This window comes from Staurois parvus, unplaced genomic scaffold (genome assembly GCF_062004578.1).
Source record: "Staurois parvus isolate SC_StPar_1 unplaced genomic scaffold, SC_StPar_1.0 ptg000358l, whole genome shotgun sequence".
In the NCBI taxonomy this organism is placed as follows: domain Eukaryota; kingdom Metazoa; phylum Chordata; class Amphibia; order Anura; family Ranidae; genus Staurois; species Staurois parvus.
This window is the reverse complement of record NW_028318154.1, coordinates 3,460,146-3,476,538: the sequence shown is the minus strand read 5'-3', so window position 1 is coordinate 3,476,538 and position 16,393 is coordinate 3,460,146. Positions and strand designations below refer to the sequence as shown.

The 16,393-nt window shown below is 38.5% G+C and overlaps 1 protein-coding gene across 1 annotated transcript in view; it reads left to right on the top strand.

Moving 5' to 3' along the window:
* LVRN (laeverin) overlaps positions 1-16,393 on the top strand; it is a 202,497-nt gene that overhangs the window by 147,835 nt on the left and 38,269 nt on the right. Inside the window, exons 8-11 of the mRNA XM_089684834.1 lie at positions 6,296-6,361; positions 6,496-6,561; positions 13,610-13,779; positions 15,293-15,369. Coding sequence (XP_089540960.1) covers positions 6,296-6,361; positions 6,496-6,561; positions 13,610-13,779; positions 15,293-15,369 — 379 coding nt within the window. The remainder of the gene's footprint in view (positions 1-6,295; positions 6,362-6,495; positions 6,562-13,609; positions 13,780-15,292; positions 15,370-16,393) is intronic.

Genomic DNA, 16,393 nt, shown 5'->3' with positions numbered 1-16,393 from the left:
AGGAATACATGACCACATGACGGCCTTGATGCTTAATGAACACATGTCTAGCATCCTCAACGACTCCAATGCCAAATTTTTAATGATTTGGGAAATGTGGCTGTCATATGCCTTTCCTGTCCTCCCTTTGCATAGTGTGGGACACCTAGGATTGACATTCCTGGTGATCTTGAGTGCCTATCTTTTTTTTCTGTTTTGGCCTTACCGTCTTTAGCTTCCTTCCCTCTTTGTTTTCTTTCTCTCCCAATGGGACTATGTCCCCTCCTTTCTGGTCTCTGTATGGGCCCATTGCTTATTGTACAGTTGTCTATTACTCACTCTGTCCAGGCTTGCAATTTGCCAGGTGGAGCTTTCCTGGACCCCTCCATTATGGTGTTCCTATTAATTTTGTCTGTAAACTGCTGCTGATGTTTTCCCTCTACACTTTACTTGCACCATATAAGCTTAAATGTACTTATGCTGTCATCCTTCAGGATAAGTTTTACACCCTGCTCTATCAAAGTCTATAAGTCAGTTCCTGCTCCACCATTTGCCTCTCTCACAGGTCCTATATCTGCTGCTGTAGAGACAGGTTCTCTTGCTGCTGTCTTTTCAAGAAAGCCTGGTGGGCTTCAGCCAGCGGTCACATTTGCTGGGTGTTTATGGAGTTTGTTGCATTCCAATCAACATTTGCTGATATACAGTCAGGTCCATAAATATTGGGACATCGACACAATTCTAACATTTTTGGCTCTATACACCACCACAATGGATTTGAAATGAAACGAACAAGATGTGCTTTAACTGCAGACTGTCAGCTTTAATTTGAGGGTATTTACTTCCAAATCAGGTGAACGGTGTAGGAATTACAACAGTTTGCATATGTGCCTCCCACTTGTTAAGGGACCAAAAGTAATGGGACAGAATAATAATCATAAATCAAACTTTCACTTTTTAATACTTGGTTGCAAATCCTTTGCAGTCAATTACAGCCTGAAGTCTGGAACGCATAGACATCACCAGTCGCTGGGTTTCATCCATGGTGATGCTCTGCCAGGCCTCTACTGCAACTGTCTTCAGTTCCTGCTTGTTCTTGGGGCATTTTCCCTTCAGTTTTGTCTTCAGCAAGTGAAATGCATGCTTAATCGGATTCAGGTCAGGTGATTGACTTGGCCATTGCATAACATTCCACTTATTTCCCTTAAAAAACTCTTTGGTTGCTTTTGCAGTATGCTTTGGGTCATTGTCCATCTGCACTGTGAAGTGGCGTCCAATGAGTTCTGAAGCATTTGGCTGAATATGAGCAGATAATATTGCCCAAAACACTTCAGAATTCATCCTGCTGCTTTTGTCAGCAGTCACATCATCAATAAATACAAGAGAACCAGTTCCATTGGCAGCCATACATGCCCACGCCATGACACTACCACCACCATGCTTCACTGATGAGGTGGTATGCTTAGGATCATGAGCAGTTCCTTTCCTTCTCCATACTCTTCCCTTCCCATCACTCTGGTACAAGTTGATCTTGGTCTCATCTGTCCATAGGATGTTGTTCCAGAACTGTGAAGGCTTTTTTAGATGTCATTTGGCAAATTCTAATCTGGCCTTCCTGTTTTTGAGGCTCACCAATGGTTTACATCTTGTAGTGAACCCTCTGTATTCACTCTGGTGAAGTCTTCTCTTGATTGTTGACTTTGACACACATACACCTACCTCCTGGAGAGTGTTCTTGATCTGGCCAACTGTTGTGAAGGTGTTTTCTTCACCAGGGAAAGAATTCTTCGGTCATCCACCACAGTTGTTTTCTGTGGTCTTCCGGGTCTTTTGGTGTTGCTGAGCTCACCGGTGCGTTCCTTCATTTTAAAAATGTTCCAAACAGTTGTTTTGGCCACACCTAATGTTTTTGCTATCTCTCTGATGGGTTTGTTTTGTTTTTCCAGCCTAATGATTGCTTGCTTCACTGATAGTGACAGCTCTTTGAATCTCATCTTGAGAGTTGATAGCAACAGATTCCAAATGCAAATAGCACACTTGAAATTAACTCTGGACCTTTTATCTGCTCATTGTAATTGGGATAATGAGGGAATAAAACACACCTGGCCATGGAACAGCTGAGAAGCCAATTGTCCCATTACTTTTGGTCCCTTAACAAGTGGGAGGCCCATATGCAAACTGTTGTAATTCCTACACCGTTCACCTGATTTGGATGTAAATACCCTCAAATTAAAGCTGAGAGTCTGCAGTTAAAGCACATCTTGTTCGTTTAATTTCAAATCCATTGTGGTGGTGTATAGAGCCAAAAATGTTAGAATTGTGTCGCTGTCCCAATATTTATGGACCTGACTGTAAGCTGCTTTACAAGCGCCTCCTTTTGTTCAATAATAGTTCATTGTCTCTTTAAGACACTGCCCTCTTCCTCCACTAAGTTGTAAAGGGAACAGGCTTAGATGATATTGCTAGCGGTCATCCCTTTCCCGGAAAAGCAGGCTATCACAGCAGAGAGAGAGAGCCTTGGGCATCAGTCAGCTGACATATATCTAAGCTGCGGACAGATTAGACTAATTAGTGAAGTTCTGCTACAAGGTAAGATGTGGACCTGGGAATAAGGGTTTTATCCCATCCAAAGCTCTACAAAGACTTTAAGCTCCAGAATAAGCTCAGAACTTCAGATCTGAGAAAACAAAATATTTGTTTCCTTCAATACACACACAAACCCTGGAGCTGCTCACATGTATAGATGAAAATGGTAGATGAAACATATACAGCATCCAATACAGCTTCCACAACCAGCCAGCCAGTGTCTCCTGATATTGATAGCTATGAAATAAACAGCTGAAAGAAAATAAGGATTTTCTGATACTTGTTCACATAAACACAGCAATTCACAAATAAGCAAACTAGCTACAATTAGCCAAAATTCACACTAGAATGCTGTGCGGCAAACCATGCACCTTTCCTGCACCGCATTTAAAATGCACTGCCTTTGCAATTTGCTGTCAGTGTAATCTTATTGATACCCCAAAAGCAGTAAGTTTGCCTGCACTGGATCCCATGGTACAAAACGACCATGCAATCCAGTTGTAGTGCGATTCTAAAATTGGTGCATGCATGACTTTGGTCTGATGTGGTGCAATTTGAGGCCATTCAGACTGAATGGGCTCAAACTGCACTGCACTGAATCTCATTTAAACTGCATAGGAATGCAGTGTGGTTCATGTGCGATTCATATACGGTTCATAGTGTACATAGGCACAAGGACTACTGGATAGCCTTTCATGGAATTTAATGATCTGTAGTCATCTGCCACTTATGGTTTGTTTTGAGTGACCAGATCAGCAAAATTTGCCTTGAAGCTACTTAAAATGCCTATTGACTGCCACTGGATGGTTTTGTTAAATTTCTACAGTAATTCCAGAAATTTGGTTTCTAGAAACAAAGTACCAATTAAAACACTGGGTGAACAATTAATGTGGACTGTTCATTTCTAAGTGATTTTAATCCTTATTGCCAGTGTCTGCTGACACTTCTCTCACCTCTGATTGCACTTGAGGTGTTACCTGTCACATGCAAGGCGAATTTAGAGAATGTGTAAAAGAGCACTGACTCTTGCCCTTCCCAGAGATATCTATTACTGATCTTGTGGATGTGTATCCCTACAGCACTCAGGCAGACATTAAAGCCAGCCATCACTGGCTCTGATATAAGTTCACTGACAAATGATGTTTAGCAATGGGTAAAACCTGATGGGTTGCAACAGCTTCTTACATTTCTTGGAGAGTTCAACAGCAAGCTGTCCCTGCCCTAGTTCCTGACTAAAAGCTTTGGTTGTTGTTTCCCACTTTTGTTCCAGGTCAGAGCGTCATTCCCCGATATATAAAATATATAATAAATGCAACAGGTTGAATGACATACAGTGTATATAAAAAGTCTACACACCCCTGTTAAAATGCCAGGTTTCTGTGATGTAAACAAATTAGACAAAGATAAATCGTTTCAGAACTTTTTCCACCTTTAATGTGACCTATAAACTGTACAACTCAATTGAAAAACAAACTGAAATCTTTTAGAGGAGGGAAGTAAACATAAAAAAACTAAAATAATGTGGTTGCATAAGTGTGCACACCCTCATATAACTGGGGATGTAGCTGTGCAGAATTAATCAATCACATTCAAAATCATGTTAAATAGGAGTCAGTACACACCTGCCATCATTTAACGTGCCTTTGATTAACCCAATGTTTCTCAACTCCAGTCCTCATGGACCCCCAACAGGTCATGTTTTCAGGATTTCCCTCAGATGAAACAGCTGTGGTAATTACTAAGGCAGTGAAACTGATCAAATCACCTGTGCAAAATAATGGAAATCCTGAAAACATGACCTGTTGGGGGTCCATGAGGACTGGAGTTGAGAAACACTGGATTAACCCTACATAAAGCTTAGCTGTTCTAGTAGGTCTTTCCTGACATTTTCTTAGTTGCATTCTACAGCAAGAGCCATGGTCCGCAGAGAGCTTCCAAAGCATCAGAGGGATCTCATTGTTAAAAGGTATTAGTCAGGAGAAGGGTACAAAATCATTTCCAAGGCATTAGATATACCATGGAACACAGTGAAGACAGTCATCATCAAGTGGAGAAAATATGGTGCAACAGTGACATTACCAAGAACTGGATGTCCCTCCAAAATTGATGAAACAACGAGAAGAAAACTGGTCTGGGGGGCTGCCAAGATGCCTACAGCAACATTACAGGAGCTGCAGGAATATCTGGCAAGTACCGGCTGTGTGGTACATGTGACAACAATCTCCCGTATACTTCATATGTCTGGGCTATGGGGTACAGAGGCAAGATGGAAGCCTTCTCTAACGATGAAAAACTTCCACGTTTGGCTACATTTTGCAAAAAAAACATCTGAAGTCTCCCAAAAGCATGTGGGAAAATGTGTTATGGACTGATGAAGCCAAGGTTGAACTTTTTGGCCATAATTCCAAAAGATATGTTTGGCGCAAAAACAGCACTGCACAGCACCAAAAGAACACCATACCCACAGTGAAGCATGGTGGTGGCAACATCATGCTTTGGGCCTGTTTTTCTTCAGCTGGCACTGGGGCCTTAGTCAAGGTAGAGGGAATTATGATCAGCTCCAAATACTATTCAATATTGGTACAAAACCTTCAGGTTTATGCTAGAAAGTTGAACATGAAGAGGAAATTCATCTTTCAACATGAAAACTACTCAAATCAACAAAGGCATGGCTTCACCAGAAGAAGATCAAAGTTTTGGAATGGCTCCGCCAGAGCCCAGACCTGAATCTGATCAAAAATCTGTGGGGTGATCTGAAGAGGGCTGTGCACAGGAGATGCCCTTGCAATCTGACAGACAGATTTGGAGTGTTTTTGCAAGGATGAGTGGACAAAGATGTGCCATGCTAATAGACTCATACCCAAAAAGACTGAGTGCTGTAATAAAATCAAGAGGTGCTTCAACAAAGTATTAGTTTAAGGGTGTGCACACTTATGCAATCATATTATTTTAGTTTTTTTACTTTTACTTACCGCCACCTAAAAGATTTCAGTTTGTTTTTCAACTGAGTTGTACAGTTTATAGGTAACATTAAAGGTGGAAAAAGTCCTGAAATTATTTATCTTTGTCTCATTTTTTTACATACACCAACAATTCTCCTCCTGCACTCAGAGACCCAGATTAGGAAATAATTGACTGACCATCCTTGGAGAAATAGATCCACCAAATGAGCAATACTGTGCAGCCCTTTTAGAAGGCTGGGGAAGCCAAGTACAATGCTGTGCATTACCTCAGTGGCAAGAAATTTATTGAAGGATAAAACAGATGTACAGTATGCTCACAAACGCCAAAATTTCATAAGCATATTATATCCAATACTGGACAATCAGACCAGAGCCCTTTGTGAATCCCAAGTGGAGGAAGACCCTAAAATTTCTGACGCATTTCAAATGGAGATCCCTTCCTCAGAGCCAGTCATTTTGTTTACATCACAGAAACCTGACATTTTAACAGGGTGTGTAGACTTTTTATTACCACTATATGGCCACATAATGACATAACAGGTGTCCAAACCAAGGCAGTCCAGCACTGATATCTCACTACTAAAGAGCACAAGAAATATAAGATGTCAGTAATTTATCTGAAATATTGGTTTTGGGTTGACTGATCCTATTGCTTATCTAATTTAAATAAATCAATCTTTGTTAACTAAGTCATTAGTTATATATATATTATACTGAATGCTACTGAAAATATTAGCACATACTTACACAAAGTATCCACTTCTCTGTAGGCATCTGCTTTGCTCCGAATGGCTTCCACCTTCCTGACAGAGAAACTCTTCATCAAAGGGATCAGCGTGAGTTTAGAAAATCATTTTTGGAATTTTTGAACTTTTGGCAATATAAGACTAGACAGACACAGCTGATTCATTGATACACCATGGATCTCTCTCCTCAAGAAGTAATGCACCTTCCATTTGTCTCATCACAGTCATACTTGAAGAAATTTTCATTCTCAAATGCTGACCAGGATGATCTGTGGAATCATATGCAAATGGTACTTTTTCTATTTTCCTCCATCTATATGACATAAAACATTTACTAGTGGTTTCTCTTAGGCTACTAACTTTCCATATGTTGCATTGTGAATTGCATTCTTACACCTGCTTTTTAATACACATTTCTAGTTGTGTTCCTGAGAGAACCATCCCATGCAAAAATACGTTGCCATTGTTAACTTTTCAAAAGAAGAAATAGGGGGTCATATCTATATCTATTCAAAATGGAAGAAAATCCAGTACATAAAAGGACCCCCAACAAAGAAAAACTACAGGACTTTAACCGTTTCAATACCGTGCAATTTTACACCTTCCTGCCCAGGCCATTTTTCAGGTTTCAGCGCTCTCACACTTTGAATGACAATTGCGCGGTCATACAACATTGTACCCAAACTAAAATTTTATCATTTTCTTCACACAACTAGAGCTTTCTTTTGGTGGTATTTAATCACCGCTGGGGTTTTTATTTTTGTCTAAATTAACAAAAAAAGACCAAAAATTTTGAAAAAAAAACACATTTTTCTTTGTTTCTGTTATAAAAGTTTACAAATAAATAATTGTTCTTCATAAATTTAGGCCGAGATGTATTCTGCTACATGTCTTTGGTGAAAATAACCCAAATTAGGATGTATTTTTTAGTTTGTAGGAAGGTTATAGAGTTCACAAACTGTGGTATAGATCTGAATATTGATCAATCCTGAAGTACTGACAGCCAATCTAAATTCTTGAGGTCCAAGAATGTCAGAACAGTACAGATATCCCCCAAATGACCCCTTTTTGCAGAGTAGACAGTCCGACGTACTTCATAAGAGGCATGGCGAGTTTTTTGAAGTTGTATTTTTTTGTCATAATTTTTTGGAAAATTAAAAAATTAAAAAAAATATTTTCACTATTTTTTTTTTACATACTGTCACCAGTGCAGTACAGCGTCATCATATAACTGGCATTGCGGTTAACAGGGACACTGACTGGTGACAGTATGAAAAAAAAAAATATATATATATTTTTTTTTTTATTATATTTCATTTTTTATTACTTTTTTTTTATTTTTTTTTAAGATTTTTTTTCATATTTTACTATGACCAAAGTAGTACAATGTTACCATAGTAACATTGTACTACTTTAGGGAAGTGATCAGTATTTTTTTTTTTTTACACAATTTGCTTATAGCAAAGAATTACTTTGCTATAAGCATGCATTTGCCTGAATGAAATCGATTCATTCAGCTTTTTTTTTCTTTTTTTTTTTTGTGCTTAGCTGTGATTTGGTCACAGCTAATCACATGACATGTGCATGTGATTAGCTGTGACCATTCACAGCTAGGCACTAGTATACAATGGATGGCATCATGAATGAAGCCATCCATTGTATACAACTGTCATGTGACCTGCTGTGATTGGTCACAGCAGGTCACATGGTACCAGCAACGGGAGCCGGTACTCGGATCTGTCATCAGCCGTGTCCGAGGTGCACGGCCGGTGACAGATCGCACTGCTGCGCCGCTCTGCAATAGCGCAAACGGCGCATGTGCGGGAGCACGCCAAATGGAGTGCACCCGGAATGAAGAGACACATCTGAAGCCGCCAAACGGCCATTGGCCGGGTGGCTAATGGTTAAAGGTACCAAGTCATAACAACATTATTAAAAAATTGCATATTTTTATTCTTGCCATTACAAATGTTGAAGATAAAACACGTTTGATGCTGTTCCTCATACATACGAGTTTCATCTACATCATCCCAGATACCCCAATACATATAATTAACTGTATTTGATTATTTCATAATGCACCATTTCATTGTTTAATTCAAGCATTGGGATAACAAAGACTTAATGCATCCAGCATTTTAACCCGAGAGGGGGGGCCTCACCAACCAGCCATCAATGGGGCAACATAAGCCAAAAAAAAAGCCTCATATGGCACTGTAAACATATAAAATATATATTTTATAGTTTGGGGGTAAAATACTCTGCTCATGCAGTGTCATGTAAATGTATTTAAGATAACATAGAATCAGATATAAAATCCTAAACTGTCATATATACTTGCATATGAAACATGAAGCATCAATTTATTTATAAAAATCAAAATTAATATCTCTTTCATTAAAACTTTACAATACCTATCACATCAATAAAAAAATAGCATACCTCCCAGTGTTGAATGGATATTAAAAACTCCTTAAATCTATGATAACCACCAAGCCATCATGATCTTGTGCAATACAATGAAAATTACTTCAGCATGGGTTTGATTTACTAAAGGCGAATAGGCTGTGCATTTTGCAAGTGCATTTGCTCCAGAACTTAGTAAATTAGCCAAAGGTCTGGTGACTTCAACCATCCAATCATGTGCAAGAAAAATGCTGTTTTTTTTTATTTTCCCTGCATGTGATTAGATATTCTTTGTAAAGTGAAGCTTTATCTCATTTACTAAGCTCTGGTGAAACTGCACTTGCAAAGTGTATAGTCTGTTTTCCTTTATTAAATCACCACCCTTCAATGGCCTGGGCCCCTCCTGCTTCTGGAACTGGTCCCACCAAAAAACGTGACAGAATAGCATCACAATGTAAATATATGTTATGATGTACCAACGCAAAAGTTTAAAACGTCATTACCAGTTCCAGAAACTAGACATTTTGGGGTATCTGAGGTGAACTGATACATGTGAACTCATATGTATGAGGAACAGCATTTGTAACATGTTTTTTCTTCAACATTTCTAATGACATGAGTAAAAATATACAGTACTATTTTATATAATGTTGTTATGGCTTGGTACCTTTAAAGTCCTGTCGTTTTTCTTTGTTAGGATCCTTTATATATGCCATTGCTAACTTGTTTTAGAAAGTGCAAGCTCCAAGGCCATCATTTCTTTCCTTGCATCATAAATAAGTCACAGATCTAGAACATGTATGCAGGTCAGGAGCTCTGATTTTGCAGGTTTCATATTTGTTCCTGGTGGTCTGTGGGCTCACTAAGTAGTAAAGCAAGGATGAGAGCCTTGATATTTGATAGATGGATCAGAACATGACATTCTTAGCAAATGCTATAGCAATATTGCAAATAACATGCACGTTTTGGTATTCTGCTCTGATCTACCCCATGAACAATGCTTGAAAAATGTAATGTATGGTATTACTTTTTTAAAAATGTAACTTAAATAAGTTTGTGTTGAATGTTACATCATTCATCATGACATAAATAAACCGTGCTGGTAAAACTATAATGGCTTGCATACTCTTACTGGGTACCCTGATAACTGGGGGTAGTTTAGTGGTCTGTCCAATTAACTAAACACTCCAACACTGTAATACTCTATATCAGGCTTATTTTCAGGGAGCCAGTCTGTGAGCTCACTAGGAATGTAATGGAAGCGTATTTCTTCAAGCTTGTGCTATGTAATTTCTGCTCTGTCCCTTTTTAATGGATCTTCAATCACGTGCAACATCCAAGTCAGATCTCAATCTGATTGCTGGCTGAAAGGTTGTTGGCTTTCCCTTTCATCTCTATATATAACCCGCAGTTGTACCTGTGTACTGCAGAATAGTCATCTAGCTCAAAACTGCATGGAAGCACTGCCAAAGTCATTGGAGGGCTGGGTAGTGGGGAGTGGGTCTGAGGTTTGTGTGTGGTATATTAGACCAGCCTTTCTCAACCACTTTAGCCTGGTGGAACCCTAGAAGTTATTTTGAAGTTTCAGGGAAACCCTGCTAAAATTTGTATCTACATTTCATGGTATAAAAGCATCAGTGAACTGTTAACAGTGTTACATAAAAGAATAAATATTAAATGCCTAGAATATTTGATACCCAGAGCCATTTTTTATAGCACTTCTTTTTCAATAATATTTAGGAAAACAATAAATAATATTGGCCAGAGAAGAAAGAGACTGAAAAAACTCAAGTGTCTTTTTATGTTTTTGGTCAGTGGAGACATACCCACTTACATTTGTTGTCAGTGGAAAATTGCCCTGTTACATTGGTAGTCATAGTAGGTGGAACAACAGTCTGTCATTGCTCAAAGAACCCCTGTCAATCTCTGGAGGAATCCTAGTGTTCCAGGGATCCTTGGGTAGCCTCCCTAGCGGTCTGATTATGTCAATATTTCTGTGCTCAAAGCAATACATTTTTTTGCATGGAAATATGTATATTTTTATTGTAGGCCTGTAATTTTTAGGAATAACTCACTGAAATCTGGCTGAACAAGAGTCTAGTAAACATCCCGAGTATGTTAAAATTTGAAACACGAAATCATAAATGATAATTTAATAACTAATCATAAAAATAATAATATAATATTAATAAATTTAATTCAATAATATAATCAAACCAAAAACACGGAAATTTTAAATATAGCGCCAAGTTCGCACATCACTGAGAGAAGTCGCGAAATCGTTTTCAGTGTCTGATGACGAATTTCCCCACGAATCATTATCACTCAATTCTGCAAGTAGTTCTAATTTACTATCACTGTTCTCTAGCTGGTCTAAAATCGCTTTTGACCTAAAGGGACGCTTTTTGGACGCCATGGACATTTCTCAGTTTCAAGGCAGAAAGAATGTTAAAAATGCAGGCAGGGCACAGGACAAAGCACTAGGGATAAAATGTATGTGAAATGGTTTGATACAGTAATGTTTTACTATGTGATTTTAGTGTATTTAGTGAATGTCACTTTTTCACATTTTTAAATTTCCTGCCATTTCGTCCCCGTACGTCCTGACATCGCAGGGAACGGAACCCAGAAGACAGATGCCGGCATCGGCTGGAGGACATTGCCGGGGACACTGCAGGAGGGACATCGCGGGAGCGAAGGACAAGGTAAGTGAAGAAAAGATCCCGGAGCAACGCTGCAGGGTATTCCCGAGTGTAGCACGGGGTTACCGCTTGTGGTGCTGAAAATTTACCCCGAGCTACACTCGGGACTACCTCCAGGGAGGTTAAGAAAGCTTGTAGTGGACTATGGCACAGGAGTGGGTCAGGGAAACCCATATATGGGGTTTATATTCTATTAAACCTTAATCTTAGTGCACGGTCACACTGGTGCGATTTCAGGTGCTATTTGCGAATTGAAATTGCACCTGAAATCGCATCCAATAAATGTGAATGTCAGTGTCTTAACATGTGCGAATTGCTGCAGCGCGATTTCTATAGTAGTTCTTGCATTACTTTTTCTGCAGTTTTTGTGCGATTTCACTTACATAGAATATAATAGAAATTGCCCTGCAAATTGCAAGAAATTGTTGAAAATCTTCACAAGTAATAATTTAGACTTCAGAAATCGCACTGAAATTGCACAACAGTGTGACCGGTGACTTAAAGTAAATGCCTAATCTCTAACCTAAACACAGAATCCTCACAACTCTCCTACAAATGATAACAGTGCAGAACTGTGCGCGTCAATATTGAGTAATTATTATAAATCAAAAGTAGCTTCAGTTTAGTTTCCTTTGCAGCAGTTTAAGATGATTTCTCTTGCTCATGCTCATTGGATTAGATGAGTGCAACATCTGTTGTGTGTCTGGACAATCTAATGGAAAATGTTCTCATTAGAACACTAGGACATAAAAAAATACACTTTTAAAACTGGAATGTTACTGTTTTTGTATAATTCTGATTGGATTGCTCTTCTAGTTGGTTATGTCTTTTGGGTGCTCAGAGTAATGGAGATTGAGAAAGCTTGTCTAAATTGTGCTTTATACAGCATACTATTACTGCAATTTCCTTTGTAAATGTATTGACTTGATTACTTCCTTAGTTCTCTAATCACACTCCAGAATTATTGCCTTTATGTTCTAACATGGAATTGATGGCAATGGTTTAACAGTGCATGTATGTTTGTGATGTCCTGTAAACATAGCTTATCAATTAGAAAATGAGTGTGTCCTATAGCCACTTGAGCTCTGGAAGGTTTTACCCCCCCCAAGACCAGGGTATTTTTTCTATTCAGCACTGTGCTAGTTCAGCTGGCAATTGCGTGGTCATGCAACCCTGTACCCAAATCAAATTGATATAATTTGTTTCACACAAATAGAGCTTTTGTTTGGTGGTATTTGATCACCACTGTTTTTTTTATTTTTTATTATATAAACAAAAAAACAAAACAAAATAAAAAAGAATATTTTTTCATTTCTGTTAGAAAAAAAAGTTCAATTAATTAAAAAAAAAAAAATCAAATTTCTTCATAAATTGAGGTCAAGATGTATTCTGCTACATGTCTTTTGTAAAATACAAATCCCAATAAGTTTATATTAATTGGTTTGTGCAAAAGTTATAATATCTACAAACTATGCTGCTGGAATTTACACAGCTATAGACGCTAAACTATAATAGTGATGATCAGCAACTTATGGTAGGACTGTGATAGGGTGGTGGGAAATAAGGCGCTAACAGACACGATCTGGGAGGGTCACTAACTGACACTGCCATCACTAGAGACAAAAATACAGTGACCAGCGATAATACTGTACACTGACACTGTACTAATGACACTGGCTGGAAAGGAGTTAACATCTAGCGGCAATCAAGGGGTTAACAATGTGCCTAACAATGTGTAATGTGTGTTATATGTGCTGCTTTTTCTTTACTATCTGGCTGTTTTTTCTCCCTGCTTTTCAGGGAGAAGAAACAGCCAGACTCTGTTCCTATGCACACAGAGTTCTGTGTGTTTGTAAACACAGAACTCTGTGTGTGATTGGATAGAGCCAATTAGCTTTCAGCCAAAATGATTGGCTGAAATCTGCTGGCAAACTCATGCTGTGTCCAAACCTGAAAGAAAGTCCCAATGTACAGGTACGTAATTGTGCCTGTACCTGCCACCCACTTGCAGTATATTTACTGTGAGTGGTCGGCAGGTGGCTAGAAATATTTAATTTTCAATATATATGTTTAATATTTACCTAGATCAGGTTAGATTAGGACTTGGAATATTGAGCCAATGGGTTTTAGGTTAAACGTGAACTTGTCCTTTAACTAATATTAACTAATTTTATTGAAGCATGAATGTATACTGTTAAATCAAGGTCAGCAGCATATGCCATTTTCTAAGTTTATAGATGACCAAGATGAAGTTCAGTTGCCAACATCACTGAAAAAGATCATGGATTCATGGACATGGCAAAAGGGCTTACCACTAGTGACAATTAACACATCTACCGGGACACTGACCCAAGATCAGTTCAAGACAGCTTATGCTGATAACACCACAAGCGATAACAAGTATGTTGCTGTTGTACATACAGTAGTCTGTATTGTTTGTTGTAACCAGCTTATTGTTCACTGCGATGCTCTTAGATAAAGAAGAGACATTGGTTTAAAATTTAATTTCAAGAAAAATGAAATGATTATTAAAAAAAAAAACATTAAATATATAACTCTATAACAAACTGTGCTGTGCTATAACAAAGCTTATTGTGCATATTTAAAGTTAAGAAGTACTGTATCAACTCAAAGAAAAAAGACAAAACGTCCACTTGGAATTTAAAGTCCACTTACCAATTCCAATATTCCACCTAAGGAACAAGAGCAAATAGTGCATCCCAAACCAGTGAAACAAGCTATTACCATGGGTAGATTTGCAGAGGCTTACCAGAGTCTCATGACCCCCTATATAAATAGAAAGGTCATAAAACGTATGGGTTATTTTCCCTGGATCCCTATAAGGCAGGCAAGTTGATAGTAGATCAGACTCAGGAATACTCACAGATGTTCAATCACTTTCACACAGAGCACAAAAGGAACTCCAATGGCTGTTTTACAGGACACTTCTGATTTTACACGCAAAAAAAAAATAAAAGGAGAGCCATGCTCCATATAGTGAAAATCAGCCGCCACTCTTTTATTAAAAACTAAAATTTAACTCACATGTGAAAAAATCAAGACAGCGTTGCAAAAAAACCTCAATCCAAACTCAGCATGGTATGCGCTGGAGTCACGTGCATGGCTCTACCCTGATATGTTTCATCAAATGTGACATTCTCAAAAGACTAAATGTATAAAACTGCTTATATCCTATGCATTTAGTGCAGTTTAGGCTACACTGCTGGGAAAGGTTGATCCCCTCTTCCCCTTTAGATGATCAAGTTATTTGAGCATGCAAATTGCTATTTTATGTACCTGATTGTTTTTATTAGTTCTGATTGTCATTCATTAATTGTTATAGTAAAGAGCAATCATTACACTATATGACTTTTAACCAAGATCACACGATTTTTAAATCTTATGTGAAAAAGTGTGAATCTTAGGTGAAAGTTGTGCAAATCTTGTGTAAAAACATTCATAAATTAGGCTGAAAGTTCAAATTCACACAAAGTGTTGGATTCTTCTCACCAATTTCCACCCAAGACTAGCACTATGTATTTAATTTTTTATAGAGAATAAATCTACGTTTGGTTCTAAGGCATATTTCATGTTTAAAGTCTTTCAATCAATGCTGTAGTCTGTGAGTGGTTAATAAAGCTTACATTTTCCTGTAGGTTTCCTGTTACAGGGTGCTGTTAGATCAGGATTTGGCAGATCAGTTTAAAACATATCTTTTCATTTCAACTTATACTCACACTATAAAAGCAATGAATAAACCTAAAATATGCACAGTTCTGGCCCCAAGCCAATCCTTTGACCGTTTTTTCTGCTTGAGAAAGGCAATATATGACTGCATTGATCTTGGATATATATTATAAAAAGCATGCATGTCTTTACACACATAAATGGACTACAGCATATTTTTCTACAGTCATACATGGATTATTCCCATCTCTTGGATGAAAAATGGAATACAGCAACCAACAGTATGGCTAGACACAAAGACAAGTAAGTACTTATTACCTTTGTCATGTCATTTATATATTTTAGCTAATGCACAATATAATTTTTCATGTAATTATATAAAAGGCCAACAAAAATATTCCACACATTTATAAGAAACACATTTATAGTCACTTGGCTACACAAATTCACCTGGCAGGGGCAAGCTAGTGCATGGCACCCCTGCTTTGCATCTCCTGTTGTGTGCCCCAAGTCCCTAGTGCCAAGATCTCCCTCTCTTCAGCTGCCAGCATTTCTCCCTGCCAACTGCCTGTAATATCAGTACATGTCAGCTAGGCCGCTGCTTGGCTCTGACATGTATCATGCACAAGAGGAGGAAGAGCCAGGAGTACGGATGTCCCCCTGATCGGAGGTCTGTTTCAGGGATGGAAAATTGCACTGGAGGGGCACATGACCTGGTGGAGGCAGTTAAAAAAGATTTGTGCTGGTAATGGACTTATGCTGGGAGGGGAGGATTTATTCTGGGGAGAGATTTGGAAGGGGAGGATCTTTCTAGTAGGGGGGGAGATGGTTGAAGGGAGGGGGATTTTTGTTAGAAGGTGGGATTGGAGGGGGGGGGGTATTTGTGTTAGAAAGAGGTGGGGGGGGATTTGTACTAGAAGAGGTGAGAGCATTTGTACTGGGAGGGGGAACTTGTGCTTGAAGAGGGAAATCGGTGGAAGGAAGATATATATGTATTATGGTGGAAGGGACTCAGGGAATGCCAACAGTCCACAAGTTAGGGGGTACAGTACTTGCCTTGCTCCGGGCTCTGGCAACCCATGCTAAGCCACTGGATCAACAGAAGTTCGAAACGAGGACTACTTTCAGTAGTAAAAGCTTATTTAAGAGAAAACAATTTTGCTAGAATACATTTACAATTATTATTATACAAGTGCTGAATGCACCAGTTTTAGTAAAACTCCCCCTAACGTATCTTCCCAAACAGTTTAGGCGAGAGGCACACATGTGTAAAACAGAATTCTGTTGCTGGGACTTTGTATCTAGCTTTCTAAAGATATCATATGAT